Source organism: Apodemus sylvaticus, chromosome 18, assembly GCF_947179515.1.
Source record: "Apodemus sylvaticus chromosome 18, mApoSyl1.1, whole genome shotgun sequence".
Lineage (NCBI taxonomy): Eukaryota > Metazoa > Chordata > Mammalia > Rodentia > Muridae > Apodemus > Apodemus sylvaticus.
In genome coordinates this window covers 44,164,812-44,190,869 of record NC_067489.1, presented here as the reverse complement: position 1 = coordinate 44,190,869, position 26,058 = coordinate 44,164,812, and the positions used below count along the sequence as shown (strand labels likewise).

The 26,058-nt window shown below is 43.6% G+C and overlaps 1 protein-coding gene across 7 annotated transcripts in view; it reads right to left on the bottom strand.

Annotated features, from left to right (window-relative positions):
* Irf2 (interferon regulatory factor 2) overlaps positions 1-26,058 on the bottom strand; it is a 102,429-nt gene that overhangs the window by 48,001 nt on the left and 28,370 nt on the right. For 5 of the 7 annotated variants that reach the window (XM_052162684.1, XM_052162686.1, XM_052162689.1 and 2 more), the window contains one exon: positions 2,925-3,017. The exons of 1 other annotated variant lie outside the window; for it this stretch is intronic. In XM_052162684.1, the coding sequence (XP_052018644.1) occupies positions 2,925-3,017 (93 nt within the window). Of the gene's footprint in view, positions 1-2,924; positions 3,018-25,282; positions 25,395-26,058 lie in introns of those variants that run through there. One more of the 7 variants, XM_052162687.1, reaches the window with a different exon arrangement.

Here is a 26,058-nt window from a genome sequence, read left to right as displayed (position 1 = left end):
CCACAACTCCTAGCTCCGTAAAGCTTCTGTGTGTGTGTGTGTGTGTGTGTGTGTGTGTGTGTGTTCTTCAGTCTCTTCTAAAGATACCTGTCCTTGGACTTAGAGCCCAGGCAGATAATCCAGAGGTTCCCATCTTGAAGTCCTTAGCTGCATCTGAAACCCCCAAATAGGGCCACATTCCCAGATTATAGAGATTGAGATAGGCCTTTAGAGCTAGAGACTACTGGTCAACCTCCTGTACATACCACCCAACTACAGGTTTCCGGTGTCTAGTTGACACAAAAGGAATGATGACACTTTGTGTTCTCCACATACAGACAAGGTTCAGGAGGAGCAAAAGAGAGAACAGGAAACCTTGGTGTCCAAAAAAGTCAAAACAGACCATTTGCTTTTCTTGAAAATTAAGAAACACATGCTTCACTCTCACATCATGAATCCAAACTGGAGCCTTCCTTATCTCTCTGTACCTCAGTTTCCTGGTCTGCAACATGGAAAATAACAGCCCTTTCTCAGAGTAAGGATTAATGTATGTATGTAGTGAGTTGACGTATGTAACACCTTGCTTGGATGAGTAAGTAGCAAAAACTACTGAACACATGCCAGCTATTACCCGTTACCCTGCATCTCCCTACACTGTCTCTCAACTGCCATCCTGCTCTTCTTGTACCCTCTTTGGACTGATGCTCACTGAGCAATCAAGGGTGACCTGAGCTCTGGTTTGTGTTTTTAGAAGAGATTAAGCACATACCTGAGCCTCAGCTTCCAAGCTTGGAAAGAACACACATACTGCTTGCCACAAAACCTTCCAGGACATGTCAGGACACGTAAAGCAAGTATGTAGTTTATTTATTTCTATTTTTCTCTGTGTCCCATCCTCTCTGAAAGAAAGGACTCAAGCAGAGATATTCGATTACAGTCTTCTTAAATTCAAAATAAATATGTGAAGGAAAGAAAAGGATTCAAGAGGAATCTGAGAAGATAAAATGAAACCAGAAGTTTGGTTTGGTTTGGTCTGGTCTTATTTTGTTTTGTTTTCTCCCCAGTATCTTTTTCAGGCATTAAAAGCGGGCCACAATCTGCTTTCTGATTTTAAGCTCTTACACCTGGTGCAAAAATAAAGCCTGAACTATTATTAAACTATTTACCATGTCCTTTAGATTAAAAAATGAAGGGAAAGTACAGTGAAGAAGAGGAAAGAGAGATTTGCTCAGAAGTTTTGGTGTTCTTGGCAAAAGAAAAAAATATTCTCCCTTGGGCCTCCTTAGAGAAGGCATAACGTGTTCTACCTAGCTATTTGTTCCTCTAAATCAGCGGTTCTTAACCTGTGGATCAAGACCTCTCTGAGCATCGCATATCAGACATACTGCATATCAGATATTTACGTTATAATTCATAACAGTAGCAAAACTACAGTTATGAAGTAGCAATTAAATAATTTTATGGTTGGGGGGTCACTACAAAATGAGGAACTGTATTAAAAGATCACAGCGTTAGAAATACACATACACATACACACACACACACATGCACGCACGCACGCACGCACGCACGCACACACGTGCATTTGAGGAAAGGTAAATGACTAACAACTATTTTGCTAGGGCAGGTAGACACACAAGTAGGTTTTCATAGAAAGACAGTACATACATGGCTTGTTTGTTTGTTTGTGTTTTCTGAGACAGAGTCTTTACTTTGTATTCCCGCTGGCCTGGAGCTCACTCTGTCAAACAGACTGGTCTAGACTGGCCCAGATCCCCACCTGAGTAAGTCCGCCTCCCAAATTCTGGGATTAAAGGCAAGAGAGACCACCCCCAGCAGACAGTACTATTTTCCTTTTAAGGGAGAAGAGCAAAAGGATCTCTGTGAGTTCAAGGCCAGCTTCCTCTACAGAGTTTCAGGATAGTAAGACTACACAGAGAAACCCTGTCTTAAAAACAAAACAAAAACAAAAATAAAGCTTTTTAAAGGTTAAGGTCCTCCACTCAAACAGACAACAAGCAAACAAATATACAACACCATGGAGTCCCCGTATCCTTTAGTGTTTGCGGAGTAGGAGAAGCAAAGAGGGGAGGGTCACGGGAATCTCCCCATAAAGTCACCTGGAAACCAAAGGTACTCAGGTTGAGGTGAGAGTCTGAGAAAAGGATGAGAGAAAAAAAAACTCTTTAAAAAAAATAAAACTTTATTGTAAAGGACTTGGAGTGAGATTAGCCAGGCCCAAAGTCTATACACTTCAGTGACTGTGTGTATAGTGTGAACAGCTGAGCTGAAACGGCGGGGCTCCACAACTTTACAACTTCACTATCCATTCTACTTTTATGTACTTACCCAGGACAAAGATAACTACATGAAAAAAACATAAATCAATATCAGCTCAAACTAGAAAACCAATTAGCTTTATACCCCCTTCAGGACTCCCACTACCCATAGTTCATCGTTCCTCCTCACTTAAAATTCACCCTTTCCCTGTGTCCTGCTGTCTTTCAGAAATGTGGCCAAAACCTTTTTGATATCATGAATTTGTGTTTTTATAATCACTGTTATCTGGCTGTTTCTTGTAGGAATGAGCATAAGATTTTGAATACAACTTTATTTGGTGGCCCAGTAGGCATACTTTCATCAAGAAATACCCACCTTCTCTTCACTTTTCTCTTCTTTCCTCTTCTGCTTCCTCTCTGTCTCTCTCTAACTCTCCCTGTCTGTCTCTTTCTGTCTCTTTCTATTTCCCCCGAACACACATACACACATATGCATACACACACACATTCACACATATGCACACACTCACATATACAAACACATACATACATATGCATACACACACACATTCACACATATGCACACACTCACATATACACACACACATACACACATTCACACAAACACACACATACACACACACACACACAGCACAGCACACCTACCTTGTTCAACCACTTTAGCCCTGGTATCGTATTTGAGTTTATCTGCTCCTCCAGCCACGGGCGCATTCGCATCCGTTCCACCGGCATGGTACCCTGTGGCAGAAGAGAAGCACAGCGTTTGGTATTTCTGCGACTGACTTGTCTCATCTGCACCGTGACGTTCTAGACCCCTGGCACAGCCCTTTCCCAGACACCTCTTCCTAGGCAGGAGTTGAGGTAGAGTCAGCTCCCCTGCCATTTGATCTTTCCACAACCCTGTTCTCCCAGTGAATGTCAAAATGGACCGGGCCAGACATCCTCCATGTTGACTCTCAGCTGAAAGAAAATTTTCATGGACATGGTATGCCATCCACCCAATTAACTGTAGGCCCAGACACCTCTTAGTGACATTGTCTCCAGTAAACCTTTACGCTTCCTCTCTGCCCTGTGCTTACAGAAGACACTGGCAGCATATCAGACATTCAAGGGCCAATATTTTACCTTCAAAAGGGAATCAAATGCCAGGCAAACAGTCCTGAGGCAAAGAACTATGGTAATCAATACATTCCTTGAGGACCTAGGGTGTATCAATACTTTGACCTCTCAATACTGGCACTAAAGTACTGATTAATTTAGTCCACTACAGGTTAAGGTTCGTTACTGCCTAGTCATTCCTTGCAGACATACTCTCTGTTCAGGGCTCAGCAGTGACTTCCTGTTCTCATCTTTACTTCCTCATCTCCCTAGTACAATCTCTTAGTCACCGCACCCAGCATTTTCCTTCCTTCCCAGCCCCCCTGCCCTGACCTCACTTGCATGCCTTTCTCCTTCCCTCATTTTCCCTTTGACAATCACTTGCATGGATGGAATTATCTTCCCTCCACCAGGCCACACACTGCCCACCCCCCCGGCCACACACACACTCCTATCAGACTATACAGCCGTCTTTTCTTTTCCCACCTGAACGCAGCCGTGTGGAAGAACTAATAAAGCTGCTACCCACTCTCCACCCAACACCTTCCTACTTTCAGTCTGACACCTGGAATTGAAGGAGACATCGACACAGGCTTCCACTCTACAAGACTTCACGGGCAATGTGACCTTACAGTCCTCTCTCCAACCTGCAGCCTTCTTATGTCTCTAGCTCCTTCCCTCCAAACTTAACTGAAAAAAAAAAAATCTGTACATACAGGCGAATGTGACTCGGGGTGATTCATAAGGCATAAGTCTCTCTTCCATCCTGCCAAGCAATCCTCTATTCTCTATGCTCTATCCTCGATGATCTGTCCCCAGATGGTGCCAAGAAGACAGGCACCATGGCATGAATCAGCCAGGGCCTCACCTTTGCACATGGGAGCCATCCCCCCTTTTCTCAGTACTCTGCCTACACACAAAGCTCAAGTCCACTGCTTGTCTTGATCACACCCAGCTCTTCCTTCCTCCTGGGCCTTGTCAATCTTTCTCCAGCTTCCAAGACCCAGTCTCCACACGTCTCATAAAGGTCATTCTGGAGCACTCCAGCCTGAAGCAACCCTTCCTCACCCAACTCCCACACCATACACAGAGCTTCCTCCGATTATTTGGAGAAGCAGACACTGCTTTAGGGCAGTTGTTTCCGTCCCAGCTTTCATCTCATCTCGTTATGCCCATAGTTTCCAGCTGTGCAGAGCCTCACTTTCCCATGCAAACTGGGAGCTCTTTGAGAGGATGAACTTCACTCCTCAGAGCACAATGAGAAATCTTGTAAAAACCCAAGTTCCTCCTTCTACACAGTAAACGTTCGTTCGACACAAGGAGCAGACCAGTTCTAAGCAAGCAAGGCAGGGCCGCCATGGAAGGGTGGCCTCGCCTCGTGCGGCATCTGCAGCCTCCAGGTGGCCATCCTTTTGAGGCAGTAATAAAAACCTTGGAGGCGTCACAAAAGGACGCGGGATGGCGATGAGCAGTCACCAATACAGCTGTTTTTCATGAATCTCAAATTCATTCCGTTCATGCATTCATTCAACCTCTTAGCCATTCATCATCCATCCATTCAACGATCTCGGATTGCAAAGGAGATTCTGTGAGTTGGACGGGATAAAACATCTTGATTCCTACGGGACTCTTTAAAGATGGGAATTAGAAACATGGAGAGTCCTGTGTACAGGTGTAAGGAGTTGCCAAAGCATTCTGGGAACCCTGGGAGAAGCTAACCACACTGCTGCCACCACAAAGGCTCTGCCTTTCAGAGTAGTGACCACAATCTCCTCAAATCTTCCCTGAGAGGAAGACCTCAAGGCATGGAACGGGGCCAGAATAGAAAACGTGGGGACAGCTTCAGGAGTCGCAAGTAGAAATCAACGAACGCTAATTCTGAGGTGATGTAATAGAAGTGCTCCTGGCAAGCCTAAACTCAGCAGCAGGGCAGGGTGAGGGGCGGGTGAGTAGCCGTGCTTCCAACGCGAGAAAATCTCAGTACCTATTTCCTTCCATGCTTTTCCCCCCACAAATAACCTAATTATGAAAAAACTGGTAATCACTTGAACTATTTCATGAATATTTCTCTCCTTTAAGCAACAGCTCATAAGGAAAGATATAGCTGGTGTACATTATTTCCAAGTTCTGTGCATAGGAAATAGCTTACTAAAAATGTATTAGTAACTGTGAAACACATCCTTAACATTGTTTCCATAGTCGCTGCAGACTTGCGCGAAAAGGGGGAAAGTCTGGCCAACCGACCGGCAGCGGGAATACACCCAGCTGAGGTCAAATGGAGCAATTCTCTATATTCTTGCCACCCCTCTCCTACTTCAAACTAAAGTCCTTCCTGCCGTCTACTTAGGATGACATTTTTCACATCTCTGTGTTTTTTGTTGGTCTTCTCATTTAAGCATCCCCAAAAGTAGTGCTAAAGTACTGAGCTGTAAGTAAGTCTAGCAGTTGATTGGACTTATCCCTGACCTTTACAATAAAGTCATCAGAAGGGGACAGGAAAGTGAAGGCTTCCCTATCAACCCCTCATCCTATACACGCTCATGAACTGAAATGCCCACATACACTGAAATGTACCCACACGCTCACACTCAAACACACCTACAGATTTATCCACCTATATGTGTAAAGTCATGTAATTCAAACATACACATACCACACTTTAATGTACACACGTGCATCAAACACATTCATTCTCCCAAGCTTATGGTTTCTCATACCAACATACGCAAACATGCAAATACGCACACTCACCCACCCACTGTAGTTTCATTATTTTTGCCCCCTCAAATTTTCAATATCAAGACCAGAACCTTAATATATCAGCGTTGGGTATTGCAGTCTTTGAGGATGTATTTATTTAGTGGGAGTTATACCTTCATATAAACACATTTAAATTTCAGTAAAAGTGCTTTCAAGATAGGTTCTCTTGCTCTTACACACTTCTGACATGTGGAGATTCAGGTTTTGTCACCTTTGTCCTCTGCCTTCGGTCATGTGGAGACACACTAAGAACATCCTCACTAGGTGCTACTGCTTTGATCTCGGATTTGCCAGGTGAGACTTAACGGAAGAATGGATTTCTGTCCTTTACAAATTACTCAGTCTGTGCTATTATAACAACACAAAACAATCCGAGATCACACACACACACAGACACACACACACACACAGAGGCTGTGATGTGCCTCATGCAGAAAATAGACATAATCAGACAAGCTTACTCAAGAGACCCAGGCATGAGTCGTATCAATATCATATGTCTTTGGCTGTGAGATCATTTTGTTGTGGTGGTTTGTTTATTTGTTTATGTATTTATTTATTTGAGGCAGGGTCTTTCTATGTAGTCCTGGATACTCTGGAACTTGCTATGTAGACCACACCAGCATCCTCCCAGAGATCCCACGCCTCTGCCTCCTGGATGCTGAGATTAAAGGTAAATACCACCTTGCTCAGCATAAATTCAGTGTTAATCAACAGGGTATGTTAAACAAGTTCTCTTAAAACATAAAGGCTATATATTTATCTACTGATGAAAATGTTCTGAGCAGCATTTCACCAGAAGCTGATGTCATTGTAAGAGGGAACTGAAAATACAGACATATACAAAGAAGGAACTATGGCTATAGACAGGGAGAGAAGACAGCTACACAAAGGCAGCAACAGAGACGGGGAGAATCTCTTCCCCCAAACCAAGGAATGCCTACGGCTTCCAATATCTGGAATCAAACAAGATGGAGCCTCTCCTATAATTTTCAGAGGAAGCACGCACCTTGATTAATGGCAAATACCCTGCCATGGTGGCAGACCACACAGCTGATACTGTGTTATGGCAGCCACAAGAACTAACACAGGAAGAAGACACAAAGACCTTGAAGAAGAAAGACCAGCAAGCAGACACCAGGCAGCAGCAGGAAGTACAAGAAAGACCAGCCTGACCCTACAGGTCCTGGAAGTCAGTTGTTCAACAGCTCAATTGCCAGAGAGAAAACTAACAAGCTTATAGGTCCCTGGACCGTGCTCTGAGAAGCCAGGATCCAGATACCCTTTAATATTTACGTGTGAATTGCTTGGGTGTTCTGTGGCATCCTACAACGTCTGGTCTTTCCGGCTGACAGATCTTTTCCATTCATCTAATTGCCAGGCCCTACTGCTTCATCTGCCTGTTCGCCCATCACAAACAGGAATTCAGCTCAGCCCAGAGTCAATGTTTATCTTGTCCCTAACCACAATACTGTAGCTGATTGTTTGGTCTGTCCCTCCAAGGTTCATAAGCTAGAAACTTGTGAGGTACCTCTTACCTAGTGAGGTAAGAAAGGGAGGGAGGGAGGGAGGGAGGGAGGGAGGGAGGGAGGGAGGGAGGGAGGAAGGAAGGAAGGAAGGAAGGAAGGAAGGAAGGAAGGAAGGAAGGAAGGAAGGAAGGAAGGAAAGACAGGAGGGAGGGAAGGAAGGAGGGAGGGAGGGAGGGAGGGAGGAGCTGGGTTTGGGAGCACACATCTATAAACAGTTTTGGGGAAATGTAGGCAGAAGCATCTCTGGGGCTTGAACATTGGCCAGTTAGTCTAGCAAAACTAATATGCTCCAGGTGCAATGAGGGGTTGTGTCTCAAAGTATATAAGGGAGAGCAACTGGTAAAGACATGTGATGTTGACCTCAGGTCTCCACATGCATGCAGACACATGTGCACACACTCCTGTATGCACACACGCACGCACGCAGGCATGCATGCATGTACACACAAAATAACCAGAGTAGACACAGACTAACTCCAAGCTAAGATGGAAGCTCGGTTTTGAATCACCTTGACCTCTGATCAGATTAAATTAGCCTAGAGCTTCTGAAAGGTAAAAGTAAATCTTATGTTGAGGAAGATAACTCTATCAAAGGGTTAACCATTCTGTCTGGAGCTCTTCTGATGAAGGCGCCATAGTCAGTCACTATAATTAGGAATATAAAGATCAATGCAAAAAAAAATATATCAGTGGAAACAGATGCACAGGATACAGACACAGGCCTTAAGCAGATAGAATGGCATACAGAGACACAAAGACCAAACATCTTCGGGCATTTATTTGAGACAGGGTCTCATTATGTAGACCAAACTGTCTTCAAACTCACATAGATCCACCTGTCTCTGCCTCCAAAATTCTGACTGAAAACACAAACTACCACACCCAGCCCTCAGGTAGTTCTAAAACCAGCTATAGCTAGCATGTTTAGGAAAACAAAAGGCAAAGGTGGAAACATTTTGTTAGATAAATGATTAAACAATTTAAAATTTAAAAAATTAAAATGATAGAATTAATGGATGTCATTAAAATTAAGAACTTATTGGATGTGCCTAAAAATAGCTTTGGTTCCTGGATGGAGGTGGGGGCATATGTGAACCAGAAAACAGGTCAAAGGAAATTCCAGAGTGAGGCTGGAAGGTACAAAGATAAGAAGATGGAAGAACGGCAGGGTTTAAACTGTGCTTAATCTGAAAGTCAAGACAAAGAAAGACAAGACAAAAAGTGAGGCAAATTTTTTGTGAATACCACAATGGGACATTTTCTAATCACACATCAAAAGTCAGTGAAAACCACAAGTGGTCAAACACAGATATAAACCACACCTAAGCCCAAAACAGAGAAAAATTAAAAAGAAAAAAATCGTCCAGAGGGCAAGAGATGTGTTACCTTTGAAAAGACAAAACCAATCCCAAGACATCCCAGACCCTTAAATTCAAAGTCAGGGCTTCACAGAAGCAGTGGAAACCAGAAGGCCTTTGAAAGAAGTCTTGGGCCAGCATGGCTTAGCAGGCAAAGGCCACGCCAGCAAGCCAGATGACTTGAGCTCAGTCCCAACAAGACCATGGTAGAAGGAGAGAATCAACTCTTACAAGTCGTCCCCTGATCTCCAAACTGCAATATGGCTGCATGCGTGTGCATGCACACACACTGGCACACATGTACACACGTGTACACACACACACACACACACACACACATGTGCTCTCTCTATCACACACACACACACAATGCCAAAACTAATTTTAAAGAAACAGTATTAAAGAAAAATGACCACCTTGTGAATTTTTATGCTCAGACAATATTTCCTCCAAGAGTAAAGATGAAAACAAGTCTTTTTTTAATTGGAGGGGGAAAACCATACAGATTCCCACCACAGACTAAACATCGTGGGACACCCTATAACCCCAGCACTTCGGAAGCCAAGGCAGAGAGTTGAGAGAGACAAAGACAGACAGACAGACAGACAGACAGATATTAAAATTAAAATCCAACAACTCTAACCTTCCAGAATTTTCTATACACAGTTTATTGGCTCACTACAGTATGAGTCTTATCAGACACAATTAAAGAAAGATGCAAACTAAATTACGCAGGAAAGAGCTAGGTTTGAGTCTCTGTCCTAGAAGCTGACAAAGGTCATGCCACGCCCTGGTTCTTCAGCAGCTACATCATTTTTGCCAAGTGCTCCTGAGTGTTCTTGTTACTTACCACGTCACACAGCCATATCTCCAGCCTACTGGTCTTTAGGCACCTGCTGTCTGGGTTCCCATTTACCCTCAACAGATAGTTCTTAAGACAAGGCATTACAGGATTACAGCTTGTGCCCATGGCTGTAGTGGGGGTAGGTGTACCTGGAGATATGTGAGCTGTGATTGCTACCCTCAGGGAACTCCTAAGTTAGCTAAGGATGTGAGACATAAATCATATAATGCTAACTAATAATTCTGTAATTATCATAATAAAACGATGCAGTGGAGACCAGAGAGCAGTCTGCCTTAATTGCCAACTAAGTTAGCTAGTTCATAAGGAATACATAAATCACTATTAACTGGATTTCCAAGGAAAGCATTTATGACAGAGGAAGAGCAGATTGGATCAGAGGAAATGTCTGGCCAAAGAGAGTTCAACAGACAAGCTGGGCGAGATAAAAGAGGGTCAGAGCAGGGCTGTGGTGCTGATGAGGACTGAGATCCTGCCTCAGGCAGCATCTCAGATGGAGCTCCGGAGTCACCCACCACTGGAGAAACAAATCCTAGGTATTTAAGGCCAATCTTCAGTAACACATGCACATACAATAGCCTTAACCATCAGATAATGTTATTTCCATTTTAGAGATGAGTAAAAGTAGCTAAAAAGGAAGCCCATCTCAAAAGATGTGTTAAATACATTAAAAAGAAAAAAATCAATAAGAAAGGGGGAATGGGGTTGAGGGGAGAGGAAGACCAGAAAAGAGGGGACGATGCCCCCTCTAAAAAACAGAAAGGGGGAAATTATCATAAAGTTAAAGGACTGTAATGTAATAGAAACTTCCAGTAGTAATTCTTCATTAGCATGAAATAATCCTTCCCTAAACCCACATTTACTTCTTGTATGATATTCTAGACTCCTCGCACAGACTGATGTGTGTAAGAACTTCCATGCAGAAGCACGCAGATGGGGAGAAGCAGGAGGTGAGGAACTACAGCCACCATGGTTTCCAACACCATGGAATGAATATTCCAGAGCTTACAGACCCCAGTGCTTCCCACACATGACTTCATTTAGCCTTCCAAGAAGCCATCTGGGTAGAGGTTCTCATCTCCATCTTGTAGCGGAGGAAATGAAGCCACTTACTTAGCCTGACCTCAGAGAAGAGGCAAGGCTCAAGATCCAATCCAAATCTTTCTGCCTCCAAAGGCCACGCCAAAGCCCCAGTGCTTCTCAGACCTCTGGTAATAGCTCACTGAGGCACTGTGCAGTGTGTTTGGTGTTTTTGCTGTTGTTTGTTTTTACTAAGATTGGTATTCTTGGTTTATGATCAGCAGGTTTAACTTAATTTTAATGGACTGGAGACTAGGATAGAAAATATAAAAAGGCATTACAAACAGAGTCAACAAAGTTGCAAGAAACTTCCTCCTGTTTTGAACCTCATCATAAATAGTGCTGTAGCGTTGCTGATATTAATACTGTGGCTGATAAAGTTTAAAAAGAATTGCATTTAGGCTGAACTGCCCCTTAACAGTGTGTGTGTGTGTGTGTGTGTGTGTGTGTGTGTGTGTGTGTGTGTGTGGAGGTCAGGTAGGGAGAGAGGATATTGGCAAATATAAGGGATAAAAGAAGACAAAAATAAATAGATAGATAGATAGATAGATAGATAGATAGATAGATAGATAGATAGATAGATAAATGCTACTGGGAAATAGAAATGAATGCACAGGAGCTGACGTGCATGCACAGAAATATCACCTTCAGAGCTCAGACAATCTGCCATGATTGAGACCCTCATTCTTGGCTTTCTCCTGTGTCTCTGTCTGGGGCATTTGCACATGTCACTCCACACATCCCCAGGGAACCCTGGAGAAGTAAGTCAACAACTCCCAGCCATGAAAACAGAAAGATGTTTTGTCATTTCGATGGCACAGCAGACATAGGGAGAAAAAAAAAAAAAAAAGCTAATGCTATCTAAACCAATAGAACACTGATCCTTTCAAAGTTTTGTCAAACTTCATCTTCGTTTTCTAATTTGCTGTTTTACGAAACTTTTAAAAGGTGTATGTTGTCAGATCCATCAAAGAATAATACATTCCAGGGGCTGGAGAAAGAGCCTGGAGGTGAACCACCACAATGAGCAGCTCACGCCACCTGTAGCTCTAGTTCCTGGGAATCTGATGTCTTCCTTTGGCCTCTGCAGGCACTGCACTCCCTTGGGGCACATACACACCCCCAGGTGCACACAGATGCACATAAAATAAATGCAAAGAAGAAGTTTCAAGTTTGTTCAAGTATAATGCTTACCAAAACAGCATGAGGACCCAGTCCCCAGAATCTCTGTGAGAAGCCAGGCATCATACCTCTGTAGTCCCCACACTGGGTAGACAGAGACAGGGGGATCCCTGGAATTGGCGGGCCAGCCAGTCTAGGTGAACCAGTTCTAAGTTCAGTGAAAGATTCTATCTCAAGAAAGCCAATGGCAAACTCTGGCCTCCATACACATGTACACACTGGTGCACACTTACCCATACCTTGCAATACACACACACAGAGAGAGAGACAGAGACAGAGAGACAAAGAGAGACAGAGACAGAGAGACAGATAGACAGAGACAAGAGACAGAGAATGAATTTCCAGTCCATTGTTTTCTCCACTAAGTTAAAAGCAGCACAATCATGAATTCTATTACGAGGTAAACGGCCACCCTGAAGCATTACAAGCCACACACACACCCACCCTTTCTGTTTTGCATGTATTCCAGTCTCAAAAACAATACTGTGCAATATTATCACCTGGCGAACTTTGAAGGAGAATTCCCTAACCCCAGTCTTGTAAGACTCTCCAAGGCAAAGAACAGGATTCACTTTCATTATCCTGGAGTAATTTTGATATACCGCTAAGTGGGGGTAGGGAGGAGAACCACTGTCACTTAATGCCCATTAAGCTAATGGCCTTCCGCATCCCTGATGGTTAACAAACATCTCCAAATGAGTCACAGGACAGGAGGAGGCTAATGGTAAATGAAGTTCATGACTAATGCAAAATGAATGCACATGAAATTAAAATTCCAAAATGCCTTTATCCCAAAGCAGGCTTCCCATGCTGAGAATCACACAGATATAGTTTAGTATACCTGCTTTCCACACAGAATTTTTTGATTAGATGAGTTCTGGGTCCTTTTGGAAGATATTATACTACCATAGCAATTTTACAAAAACAAAAACAAAAAAAACAAAAAAACCGACACTGTCTCTAGGCACAGACTATCCTAATACCCAAGGAAGTTTGACTTAGCTTCTGATCATAAAGTGTAGTATTGTGTGACCACCATAAACACACAGCAAAACTGCCTTAGGGTCTCCATATGTATGCTCAAAAGACACTAATGTCTTTTGGGGCAGGACAGGTGATACAGTGGTCATATCCGAAAGTGGTTCTCATCACAGCCTCACAAGAACTTACAGGGCAAGCCTTGACAATGTATGTAACTCGCGATGCTCCTGCCCCTGTGATTTGCTCAGAGGCCCCACCCCCACTGGGTTTACAGGACGGCTCCTCTGAGGCGAATGTTAAGAGGCCCAAGTTAAGTACAGTCCAAACAATATTGGATGGTCAATTAGATGCATGAGACTAGAGCTCTGGGAAAGGCCCAGTCAGAAAACAGTCAATCAACCTTGCGCACATTTTCAAATGCTATCTCTTCTACAATGTCTAACCTACAACACAGGACTCAAAAAATCACCCCGTGAACTCATAACACAAGCTCTGACAGTTATTTAACATACAATCACACTGCCTTCCAGTGTTCATTTTATTTTTCTATGCTTTAACCCATCAAGACAGAGGCCCCCTGGAGCTGGAAGCCTGCACTGAGGTTGCTATATGTGTAAATACATATGACCATGACCACAGCTTTACACATTGCACCTAAGAAGTTATAGATCGGTTCTACCCAGCAGACTTTTGCAACAATCGACTTTATCTACAGGGTCCAATAAGCTACTTACTGGTCACTTATATGCACCTAACACCTCACCTAAGAATGAAAGACAGTTTCCAAGTCAGATCTAACCTTCCCTAGTCAGGGTCACCCACAGAAGCACGGTGCAAACAAAACATCTGTCCTGACAGCCCTGTGGAGGTGACAGAAGAGGCTAGCCACTAGCCATTGAAAGTAGACTCTATTGAGAAGCTTGGTTTGGAAACAGCCTGAGTCACATTCTACAAGCTTAGTCACCTCTTAGAACACAACCTGTTGCTAAATGGAGGACCTTTAGTGTGCATAACTAAGTGATCCTGGTCTACACCTGCAAGCTCCTACAAACAGTCCCGCTGTCAAGTTCAGCATTTCCCCACACTCAGCGGAAGACTAGTAACAACAGCTACCAAGTCCAAATGCTTAGTGGTGTTGTGCAAGTTATAGGTGTAAAGACCATTGGCTCTGTGTTTTCACCAGCATGAAGGTGCTACTGTGATTTCTACTCTACAGCTGAAGAAGCAGGCCTTCGGCATTATACAAAGTGTCCAAGGTTCCAGCACTCCTGGTCATTAAAGCTGAGATTTGAACAGTCATCTTAGATCCATATCATTTCCCATCTGGGTAAGGAACACATAAACACTTGCAGGCCAAACTTAGATCCACAAGGCCTGGATGTCACCATCTGACCCCCATTGGGAACCTGTGCTGCAGGGGCCTCAGGTGGGGCAGGAGGATACAGTAACAAACCCAGTGTCAGCCCCAGGGGCTGAGCTCACTGAATAGGAAGCCATTTTCCAATCTCCTTAATCCAGCTCCCGTCTGGTGCCTTCCTGGAAAATAGAGATGAACAGAAAGCAGCCACATACCCTGTCCAACCACAGCTTGGCTTTTGTAATTTTCCAAAGGAAAACAGTATTACCCCGCTCTCTGTGTGCTAAGAAGCAAGTCTCTTCCCTCCTTCCATCTCTTTCCTTAAGCAACCGGAAGAGGACCGAGCCAGAGGAGGCTTTCCCCATTACATCACTCCACTAGGGTACACTCTCTAGTTGCTTCAACAATGTAACTTCCTGCCTAAAGCAGGGTCACCTGGCCAGTGCACGCACTTCCAGGTTCTCAAAGGAATGAAAGCAGAAGAGGAGAAGCACGTGTCCTGCCTGGCCCTGTTTCTGATTAACCTGGAGAGCTATTCCAGGAGCATAAGTCCCACAGAAAACTAATGTTCCACCGCCCTGATGTTAACTTCACGTTAACACTTATGGAAGGCGCTGGAAGCCACAAAGCACCTTTCTGATCTGCCCATCTCTTCCTCCTGCCAGTTGATATGGAGAAGAAGAAGCTAGGGTGCCACGTTGCTTCCTACTCCAAAATTAGGAGCACTTCACAAGAGTGCCAGATTCCCAAGCCTGAGAACGACTTCAACCACTTAAAGATCTCTTCAAGCACTTTGCTTGACCTGCACTTCACAACACCAAGAGACTTCTTAAGGCTTTCTGAGGAAGATTTGAACGTCTACTCCTGTCTTTAGAGTTTTACTGCTGTGAACAGACACCATGACCAAGGCAAGTCTTATAAAGGACAACATCTAATTGGGGCTGGCTTACGGGTTCAGAGGTTCAGTCCATTATCATCAAGGCAGGAACATGGGAGCATCCAGGCAGGCATGGTGCAGGAGGATCTGAGAGGTCTACATCTTCAGCTTAAGGCTGCCAGCAGAAGGCTTTCAGACATCTAGGAGGAGGGTCTTAAATCCCATGTCCACAGTGACACACCTACTCCAACAGGGCCACACCATCTAATAGTGCCACTCCCTGGGCTGAGCATATACAAACCATCACACCTCCCAAGGACTTTTATGGCCAGTGGAGTTCCAACTGTTTCCATGGGCCTTCCTAATCTGGTAACATTCTGAATTATCTGGATGCTGATAGTAAGCCATCTTGCCTGGTTCACAGCTAATTAATTTGACAACTTGGATTTTTGCTTAGAAATAGGGTTTCAATATGTCACCATATAACTCAGATTAGTCTCAAACACCTGATCCTCCTGACTCAGTCTCCTGGGGATCACTCAACACTCAGCAACATGGAACTTTCCTGGGTGTTGTTATTGCTGTTGAAGAAGAGTTTCATGCTATGTAGTCAAAGCTGACATTAAATTGGCCCTCCTGCCTTTACCCCTTGAACATTAAGATTACAAAAGTGTGCTACCATGCCCAGAAGCCTCATACGTGGAGCACACGACCGGCTACTGAACCACATCCTCAGCCCAAGGTTTAATGAGATTTTTTTTAAAAGACAATTATTATCTAAGTTATCCATGTGCGTGCAAGTATGCAGGTAAATGTGCTTGTGTGTAACACATAGAGCCCAGGAGGAGTCAGGTGTCTTTCCTCTCTGCCTATTCCTTTAAAATAAAGTTTCTCCTCAACCCTGGGGCTTGTGCCTTCTTGCTAGGCTAGAAGTCAGCAGGGTCACAAGATCCTCTTGTCTCTTTCCCACTTGGAGCTGGGGTTCCAAGTGTGCACAGGTTTGTTGTGTGGGGGGCTGTGATAGGAATTCTGGTCCTCAGATTGTTCTACAAGCACTCATAGCCATGGATCCATTTATCTTGTCCTAATATGGAATGTCTTAATGAGTCATGATCTCCGTGGGGCCCAGCACTGTCTTTCCTTATCCTGGTGTAAGATAAGTGGCCTTTAAGCAGGATGTGGGATGATATTTGGTGTCTTAGCCACCATACCTCCAGCATATGCTAAGTACCCAAAGGCAAAATGGGAACCAGGGGAGACCTCCTTGGCTCCTATGCATGTTATAAGTGCAGGGTGAACCTGTAGCTTCTCTCTATGTCTATACCGTACACGAGATAAGAATTGGGATTTAGTAGATGAGAAATCAGCCTACCATTATAAAACTCTCTGCTACTCTCTCCACAACTTAAAAGCTGTCAGGCGGCCACTGTCAACGACACCTGCTTCCTAGGATACTACTTCCAGAACCAAATGCAGAGGGCAGCAGCAGCCAAGATCTTATAATTCCATTTTTATCTCCTGAAAAAAAAATGAAACCTCCTCCAAGTTTATGATAACTAACTTCTGAGCATATAAATAAATAGCTTTTCGCAAATAACCACTAATTTCTGCAGATACAAAATTTATGGTTAAAGATATTTAAGGAAAGATTGGGGATGTGGCTTAGTCAGTGAACACTTTTCTAGAAAGTACAAGGCTTTGTCAAAGAAAAACAAAAATGCTTAAGGAACACTGTTTATACTTTTAAAGCATTAAGTTGATTGAAAGAAATACCAAGTCTCCTGGAAGATGTTTAAATAAAGTGTGGCAGAGTCGAATAATGAGATACTGGGGATGTATATTGGTTTGTATGTGCTTTGCCCAGGGAGTGGCACTATTAGAGGGTGTGGCCTTGTTTGGATTAGGTGTTGGAGGGCCTTGTTGGAGTAAGTGTGTCACTGTGCGTGTGTGCTTTAAAACTCTCATCTAGCTGCCTAGAAGTCAGTATTCTGCTAGCAGCCTTCAGATGAAGATGTAGAACTCTCAGCTCCTCCTGGCTGCCTGGAAGCTGCCATGTTCCTGCCTTGATGATAATGGACTGAACCTCTGAACCTGTAAGCCAGCCCTAATTAAATGTTGTCCTTTATAAAACTCGCCTTGGTCATGGTGTCTGCGCGCAGCACTAAAACCCTAACAAGACAGAATGCCAAAGTATGATTTGTATGGGAATGTTCAAAACATTGTAATGCGAAAACGCAGGTTTTTCAGCTGTCAAAGTAATTAAAAATCATGCATAAACTACTGGAGGCTCTGCACCACAGGTTACATAGCAGGCTTCCCTTGGGCACTGTGGAAAGGGACTGTTGTCATGGGACAACAGAGCCATCTTCTACTTCTGTGTTAGTGACAGTCATGGCTGGCCCATCCCAAATGCTCCAGCTAAATGACACTTGTGATCCTTAGGACACACACTTGACTGGCAACTGAAACCAAGGGATAGTTGTTTGGCTTCAAACCAGACAGCTGGGGGACAGGGTCATCCCCTAACACTAAAGTGGCCAGCACAGAAGGTGCAGACGTTTCCTGAACAAAGTGAAGTCTACAATATCTTGAAGGCAGAAGCCCAACGTCTTCCAAACGGATGCTCGCCTGTGCTCACTCTGAGCCCTGAGCTTCCTAGACTGTTCTGATAACAGCAGAAGGCCTGGACTTTAGATGAGAAAACAGGTCTTATCTCTAGAGGATACCCTCCTGAACACACAGGAAAGAGGTCCCCTCTCCCTGCCTTCTTCCTTCCTTCTCATCTTATGTAAATAACTTAAGCCAAGAGTGCACTCAGCAGAGCAGAGCAAACAGAAACACAAGCTTGAAAAGTCTCCCCCCACCTCCCAGCCCCACAACATTCTCATCTACCAAAAACTGTGAGTATGATTTAAAAAAAAAAAAGGATATCTTTGAAGATGTACCCACATTAAAAGGAGTCTATCCTGAATTAAAGTAGACCTACCTACTTTAGGGAAGGAAATGGGGTTTTCTTCTACTTTTCTAGACTCTTTGGCTGGGCTACAAATTAAGATGTCATAAGGCAGATTAAGAAGAGAGAAGCCCTATCTGAAACCCTATCTAAACCATACACACAGGCATCCCACTGAACGCAAGCCCCAAAGGAAGCAGGTGATTGAGGTGTAAATAACATCTTGAGCTACAGAAGCATTTGAGGCTTATGTGGGGTTATGGTTACGTACACATGGAGAAGTGTGTGTGTGGAGTAAAGTACTGTTGGCCAGATACAGTCTTGATAATAACAGTGGTCACGTCAACCCTCTCTGATGCTAACACTCTCTCCAATACATCTTTTCTTTTTCTCTTTTACATGTTTTAGGTTACTTTTACAGAGCTTCCCAGACCTACTCCTGTGTAATAATACCTGAGTTTCCCAGAGTAATCACCTTGAAAAGTACCAAAGAAGTCTATCTGGGGTGGTATATTCAGGCACTTATAATTACATTTGAAGTGGTATAGAATAAGCCCCAAAAGGCTCATTCTTCAAGTCCCACATGATCGATGTCTTCCTCTATAGATGACATCTAGACACACTCAAGAGAGACAGAGAGATGGGGGGTGGCAGGGATTGGAATAATCCATCTACAAACCACAGAATCAAGCCTGCTAGCAACCACTAGAAGAAAACCAAGGCACGCACCCACCAGCGTCTCCCTCAGGACTGCAGAAGGAAGTCATTTGGCCAACACCTTGATTTCAGGCTTCTGACTTCCAGAATTGAGAGGATCCATTTCTGTTGCTTTCAGTGGCACCGTTTGTGGTCAGCAGAGTGTGAAGTAGAGTAGGCATGGATGAAGAGGTGGTGAGCATGGAGACTGGTGTAGAACAAGCTTCAGCAGGGAGAGAAGGCAGCAGAATCCTTGCATATGAAAGAAGGAAAGTCATGGGGGCAGGGGGAGAAGAAGACAGCAGCCTTGTACAGGAGCAACAACGGGAGTCAAGGGACAAGGACGGCAACCCGGCTGCAGTTAGACAAACACAGACTTGACAGTAACGTACACACAGCTAGACAAATACAGAATAAAAACAGACAGAACACAGGGAGGTCCTGCGTTCAGTTCCCAGCAACCAGATGGTGGCTCACAACCATCTGTAATGGGATCTGATGCTTCTGGCATGCAGATGTACATGCAGATGGAACACTCATATACATCAAATAAATAAATCTCTTTTAAAAATACAGAAATAAATGTAGATGTGGAAAAGCATATTCATGTAAGTATGCACATATACACATTGGAAATACACATGGAAATATACATGGACGTCCATGTGTGTATGTGCTGTCTATCGATGTCCTCTCAAAGGATCTGGGATGAGCCACAGAAACATCCAGAACAATGCCCTGCTCAAATCTTAGTTTCTGAAGACTCCATTAACCAGAACCAGAGATTCTTAGAACAATGGCTGATCCCAAGGCCAGGCCAAGGAACACAAAAGACAAGCCTTAACCAGAGTGTTTGCTTACTTACTTGGGGCAAAAAGAAAAATAAGGTCTTCAAAGGATAACAGAACATATAAGAAGAGAAGAGAAGAGAAGAGAAGAGAAGAGAAGAGAAGAGAAGAGAAGAGAAGAGAAGAGAAGAGAAGACTAGAGAAGAGAAGAGAAGAGGAGACGGGAAGGGAGGGGAGGAGAGAGGAGGGGAGGGGAGGGGAGGGGAGGGGAGAGACATAGCAGCAAACTTCAGCTTAAAAGGCCCACACTGGCCAAATCAGACAGAATATGAGCATCAAATAAGTAATAACAAAAATACAAGGATCCACGAATAAGTTAACAGAGAGTAAGCTTTTCCATAAAGAAGAATGTCAGTCAACCACCCAACAATGGGAACTGGGCATTAACATTCGGTACCTAGCAAAGCAGTAATTCTTCAGTTAGGGACCATCACGGAAAAGCAGGGCACGTTGGCAGGCACAGCCTGTTCTCCAGCACCTGCGAGGCTGAAGCAGGAGCATCATCACAAGTTCAAGGCCTACAAGGGCTCCATATTGATTCTGAAGCTGGCCTGGGCTATATCATGAGATCCTGTCTCAAGAAACAGTAATCAGGACTGGTGAGATGGCTCAATAGGTAGAGGCACCTGCCGCCAAGTTTGATGGCCTGAGTTCAGTCTTGAATGGGCCAGAACACACGGTAGAAAAACAGAATGGACCACGTCAAGTTGCCCTACGACTTTCACACACCTATCCCAGCACATACTCCCAATAACTGTAAAGATGGAGGAGGAGCAGAGAATGAGGAGGAAGAGAAGGGGGAGGAGAAAGATTAGTAAATGCTAACTTGTAAGGGAAAAGACTGATAAGTGGGGCCTCTGCATAGTCTTAAAAGTTTCTCTCACAAAATATTTTTACTACAAAGGGGGGACTAACTTTACAACAACAACAACAAAAAAAAGGCTAACAGCTCCTTAATCAAGCGAGGAAACAAACATCATCGGGAAAGGGACAAATCAGAGTCGTGTGTGACCCACAAGGATGCTAGATGAAAGCATCACACCCGTGAGGATGTGATTTGGAAGTGCCTGGCCTGAATAACATCACGAGGAAATGCCCTAGGAGGCCAGATTGGCAGATATTCTATAGGATAATAGCCTCTAATTGTCAAAAAAAAAAATGTCAAGTTCACGCAAGCTGAGGACAGATTAAAAAGGAAGGGTTCCTGAATGCAATGCCTGGCTCTGAATCAGACTCAACACAAAGGCCATTATTGAGACATCTGGCAAACTTGAATGGGCCTGTGGATTAATGGTACCAATGCACCAGAGCATTTCCTGGTGCTGGTGGTCATGCTGTGGTGATGTGTCTTTGATGTAGGAAAGACTCAAGTATGCTGGAGAGATGGGACATCAGAGTTAAGAGTAACTTTCTGAGGATCCTGGAGATGGGAGGCAGTTGACCAAAAAAAAAAAAAAAAAAAAAAAAAAAAAAAGGATTCTCTTTACTATTCTTGTAAGTTCAGTACAAGTCTCAAATTAGTTCAAAAGGAAAGGACTTGGCAGAGAAGACAACTGCAAAGTATATAAGTAATTTACAAGGAAGGAAGAAAAATTTCTGCAAATATAACCAACCCTAGAAAACTCTTTCTGGGATGCCTCAGTAAAACTTTTGTTTCTTCCTGTTCCAGGCACTGTACATCATGACCCACTTATCATGCCTGGCTTAAGGGATGACCCAATGAAGCCACAATTACCTGGTCAATGAGTCTCTGAGATTCTTTTCCTGGGAAAGATAGGTAGTCCCCATTCATAATTTACTTAAAACTGTTACTATGCAGGAAAAATTAAAAAGATGACGGAAGGGGGTTTGCCTGCTTACTTAGAGAAGTCCCACAAATTTAGACATCAGAGATGTACCTCTAGTGAGATGCCTATGCTAAAAGAAACAAAAGAGCAGCTTTTTACATTTTAAAACACCACTGATTTCTCAGAAGCATTGAGTGGCCTCATATAGGTTAATTTGGTAACAAAGAAAAACACAAAGAGCATCCCTTGCTGGGCAGGCACCACAGGTTGCATATCTTAGAAGCCCCACACACACCGAGCCCTAGTAGTCAATTTCCAAAAACCTCTCTATTTTCCACCAGCCCCTAAAATTGTCCTTCCCATTATCCCTTCATCTGGAGCATGGGGGAAGCTGCCACTCGCACAGCCTTTCAGATACTTGGCTCCACAGAGGCCCACCACGAGTAAGGGCTGCACTCTCTGTTTCTCATTTGCAACTTTTCCTCATTTGCAGAAGGAAGCCTGAATGAACCTTCAGTTCTACTTGTTCCAGCCAGGCTGGAAACTGCAGTCACTGCGCTGACCTCAGAGAACCAAGCGGAGTACATATAACCATTGTCTGGGGGGAACAGCTAAGACTCTGTGTGCACGGAAAGTGGAGCCAGTGACTCAGGAACAATGGCTGCCTTCTACAAAGACTGTACCAAGCAGCCATCCCGACTGCCCTCCACCACCCACGAGCCTGCTCAGCCATTGGCTCTGCAGCCAGAACACTCTCTCTAAAAACACAAGTTACGATCTTGTCAGTCTGCTGAAAGCCCACTGGTGTCACATGCACTGACTCCCTTCCAGCCCCTGTGTGGGTCATTGCTTCCCAAACTGCTGGGGCGGGGCCAGCGGCAGGGAGTGTAAGTGTGCTTTCATTTGCTGCTACTGTCTGAGAACGTGTCCACCACTGGTTCTGTGTGTGAACTTAGTTCCCAGCTGTCAGTGCGGTTTGGGGAAGTTTAGGAGATTTGCTCTTTGGAACCCTAAGGAGGCAGCACTCAGCAGGAGGAAGTACTCTATATGTAGCACTTGGGGTTTCTAGGCCAGCCCCACCTCCTGTTCCCTTGATGCTTCCTGATCTATCCAGATGCGAGTGAGCAGCCTCTTACTACTATGGTTGCAACAAATAGCCATTTCCAGCACCATGCCCTTTTGCCTCAACAAACTATCCATTGTAGCTAAATACAATGTATCCGTATGACATTATATCCAAATGTCAGTCAAAATAAGCCTTTCCTCCCTGGATTCTTTCCAGGTATTTGGTCACAGCAGAAACAACAACTAACCCCTGAGACAGAGGCAGGTGGATCTCTGTGAGTTCAAGGTCAGCCTGGTCTACTTAGTGAGTATGGCAACATAGTATCTAGTAAAAAAAAAAAGTGAGGAATACACTGGCTTGCTCAGTTTTCTGATTTAGTGTCAAAATTACTTCCTAAACAAGATTTCTCAGCCCTCCCAAGGATAGCCCCCACAAATCTGTGTGCTCCAACAGTCAAGAAATCTCCATGATCAAAACCAAGTCTTTCATAGTATATGGCAAGGGCAAAAGCCAGAGGTTAATAGATATTTTTAAATAAATAACAAGTAATTTACTACCGTTGCCTCCCTTATCCATTGTTTCTGTGATTTTTATTACTGAAGGTCACACACTGTCTGAAAATATTAAATGGAAGTTCCAGAAACAAACAATTCATATATTTAAAGTAACCTATTATAGTATATCGTTAGAATTGTTCTATTTTATTATTGACATTGGGGGGCGTTGTATTATTTATTTGTGTGTATGTGTGTGTCTAGGTGGGGTGGATATGTGCAGGAAACTTGCAAAGAGCCAGAAAATGGCACCAGATCCCCTGGAGTTGGAACTTCAGGTGGCTGTAAGATGTTGGAACCCAACTAGGGTCTTCTGGAAGATCAGAAAGCACTTTTAACTTCTGAGCTCTCTCTAGCACTTACTCTTAATATCCTCTTAGCATCCCACTGTGCCTAATTCATAGTTAAACTTCAGAGGTATACATGCATAGGAAAAACTACATGTATGTATATGTGTGTGTATATACCTATACATGTATATCTCCACAAATGCAAAGCATCCATAGTCAAAGGAGTATGACATTAACATCAAACATGATGGCGAGCAAAGGCAAATTAATAGGCAATATATTTTATCTATCTATCTATCGATATCTGCTGTAGAAAATTCTCCTGAAGAAGGGAGTAGGGAATATATTTTTAATTACTTCTTATAAATAATATGTTACATTATTTTAGATTTACAAGATATCAGTCTTGCCTGTTTTAAATTCCATATATAGAAATTCACCAAGAACTTAATCATTCTCATCGGTGGTGCCTATAACCAATAATTCAGGGTGGTCAGCATGATGACCATGTAACTTATTGGCCAAAATGGGACAGTTTAAGTACAAATCAGGCACCTATGGCACAGATAAGTGGCTATTCTGGAAACAGATATTAAGAAGAACTATCCGCAAGTGAGGATCCAAAAGTGAGGCCAGCCTATGCTACGTAGGTGAGACTTTGTCTAAGAAAACAAATGGGGTCATTCTTGGAAAACCAGAATAGGAGGATCCTCTGACTGTGAAAAGCCACTGTGCTGGAGTAAGCTTTTATCCAAGATTTTGGGGCTGGGAATGTCTCAGCATTTGACAGTTTAAATTTAGAAAGAAGAAAAGAAGAAGAGGGTACACACACCATACAGAACACAGGACCCCCAGCTATGTCTAGGACAGGCCCTCATAAACCAGCACAATAATATTCTGCAGCAAAATCAGACAGCTACTGTACTGACCAGGGCAAGAGAAAGCTATGGAGAGCTTCATGTCACTCAGGGCAGGCTGTACTGCCTGAAGAGTTATGAGAGCAACTTCCAGGATTCTCTCCCCTCGGAGTTAGAAATAAGGGCAGTGGATCTCAAGTTATTTCCATCCTTGGAATATACTTGTTTCCCTGCTGTGCAGGAAATGGGCATCCTGGTTGTTAAACTATCCTCACATTACAAATGTGTGTGTGTGTGTGTACAAATATACTAGGCTTAATTTAGTGAATGACCGTATTTTTTTAGTTCTAATATGCAAGAATTTAATGCAATCTCTGTCCCTATTAGAAAGTAAGAAAATATGTTTCCTGAATATTTTTACAAAATTTGAATCCTAAGTAACCATTTAAATGATCACTTCCTTTGAATCAGGTTTACTTAGCCATGTGAATAAAGGTACACTCTTTCGTTCATCTAAGTCATGAAATGTTCATCTATAAAATAAGAATGAAACAAGATTCAAAATGTCCTAGAGCTTCTTTTTTTAATGACATTTGCCATGCCCTTGTTTGTTCTCCATGAGCTTTAATACTTCTTCAGGGCCAGCAAGATGACTTAGCAAGTAAAGGCACTTGCCACCAAGGCTAACAACCCAAGTTTAATTCCTACAACTCACATTGTGACAGAGAGAATAGACTCTGTAAAGTTGTGCTCTGATCTCCACACTCACACCATAGCACACTGTCTTAGTTGGGGTTCTATTGCTGTGACGAGACACTGTGACCACAGCAACTCTTATAAAACTAGCATCTAATTGTAGCTGGCTTACAGTTCAGAGGTTCAGTCCATTATCGTCAAGGCAGGAGCATGGCAGCGTTCAGGCAGGCATGGTTCAGGAGGAGCTGAAAGTTCTCCCTCTTGGTCCAGGAGGAGACTGGCTTCTACATTGGGTGGAGTTTGTGTATAAGAGACTACAAAGCCTGCCCCCAGAGTAACACACTTCCTCTAATCAGGCCACACCTACTCCAAAGAAATCCACACCTCCTAATAGTGCCACTCCCCGTGGGCCAAGCATTCACACACGAGTCTATGGGTGAGCAGCATACTTATTCAAACCAACACACACACACACACACACACAGAAACCAGGCAAACAAACCAGCAAGTAAACATAAATGTTTTATTCCAAAAGTTATCACAAAGGCAATCTATCATATACTTGGGTGCTATGTGTAACAAATTAGATTATTATTTGTTTCTGTATACATTTGGGCGAGGTCCATATCATGTATGGAAACTGGGATCTATGCTTCTACTGGGATAAGCCTCAAGCCTATGCAAGCGCCATGGAGTGATGCTAAAACCAAACGTGGGTGGTAGGCTGAGTAAGATTTAGAGCACTTCTTTTATAAAAGCCTGGGAAGCTTCCTGGCCACATGTCTCTTATCATCCAATGCTGATGGAAAGGAGAAGGACATCACAGCAATGGGGGAAGAATGGAGCCCTGCGAGCACTTATGTTCTGTGGCATCCCTGGGCATACACCACTCAGGGTGGCAGAAGGACAGTAACACCAAAGGGAATCAGGGGAGAGGTCCTCAGGACT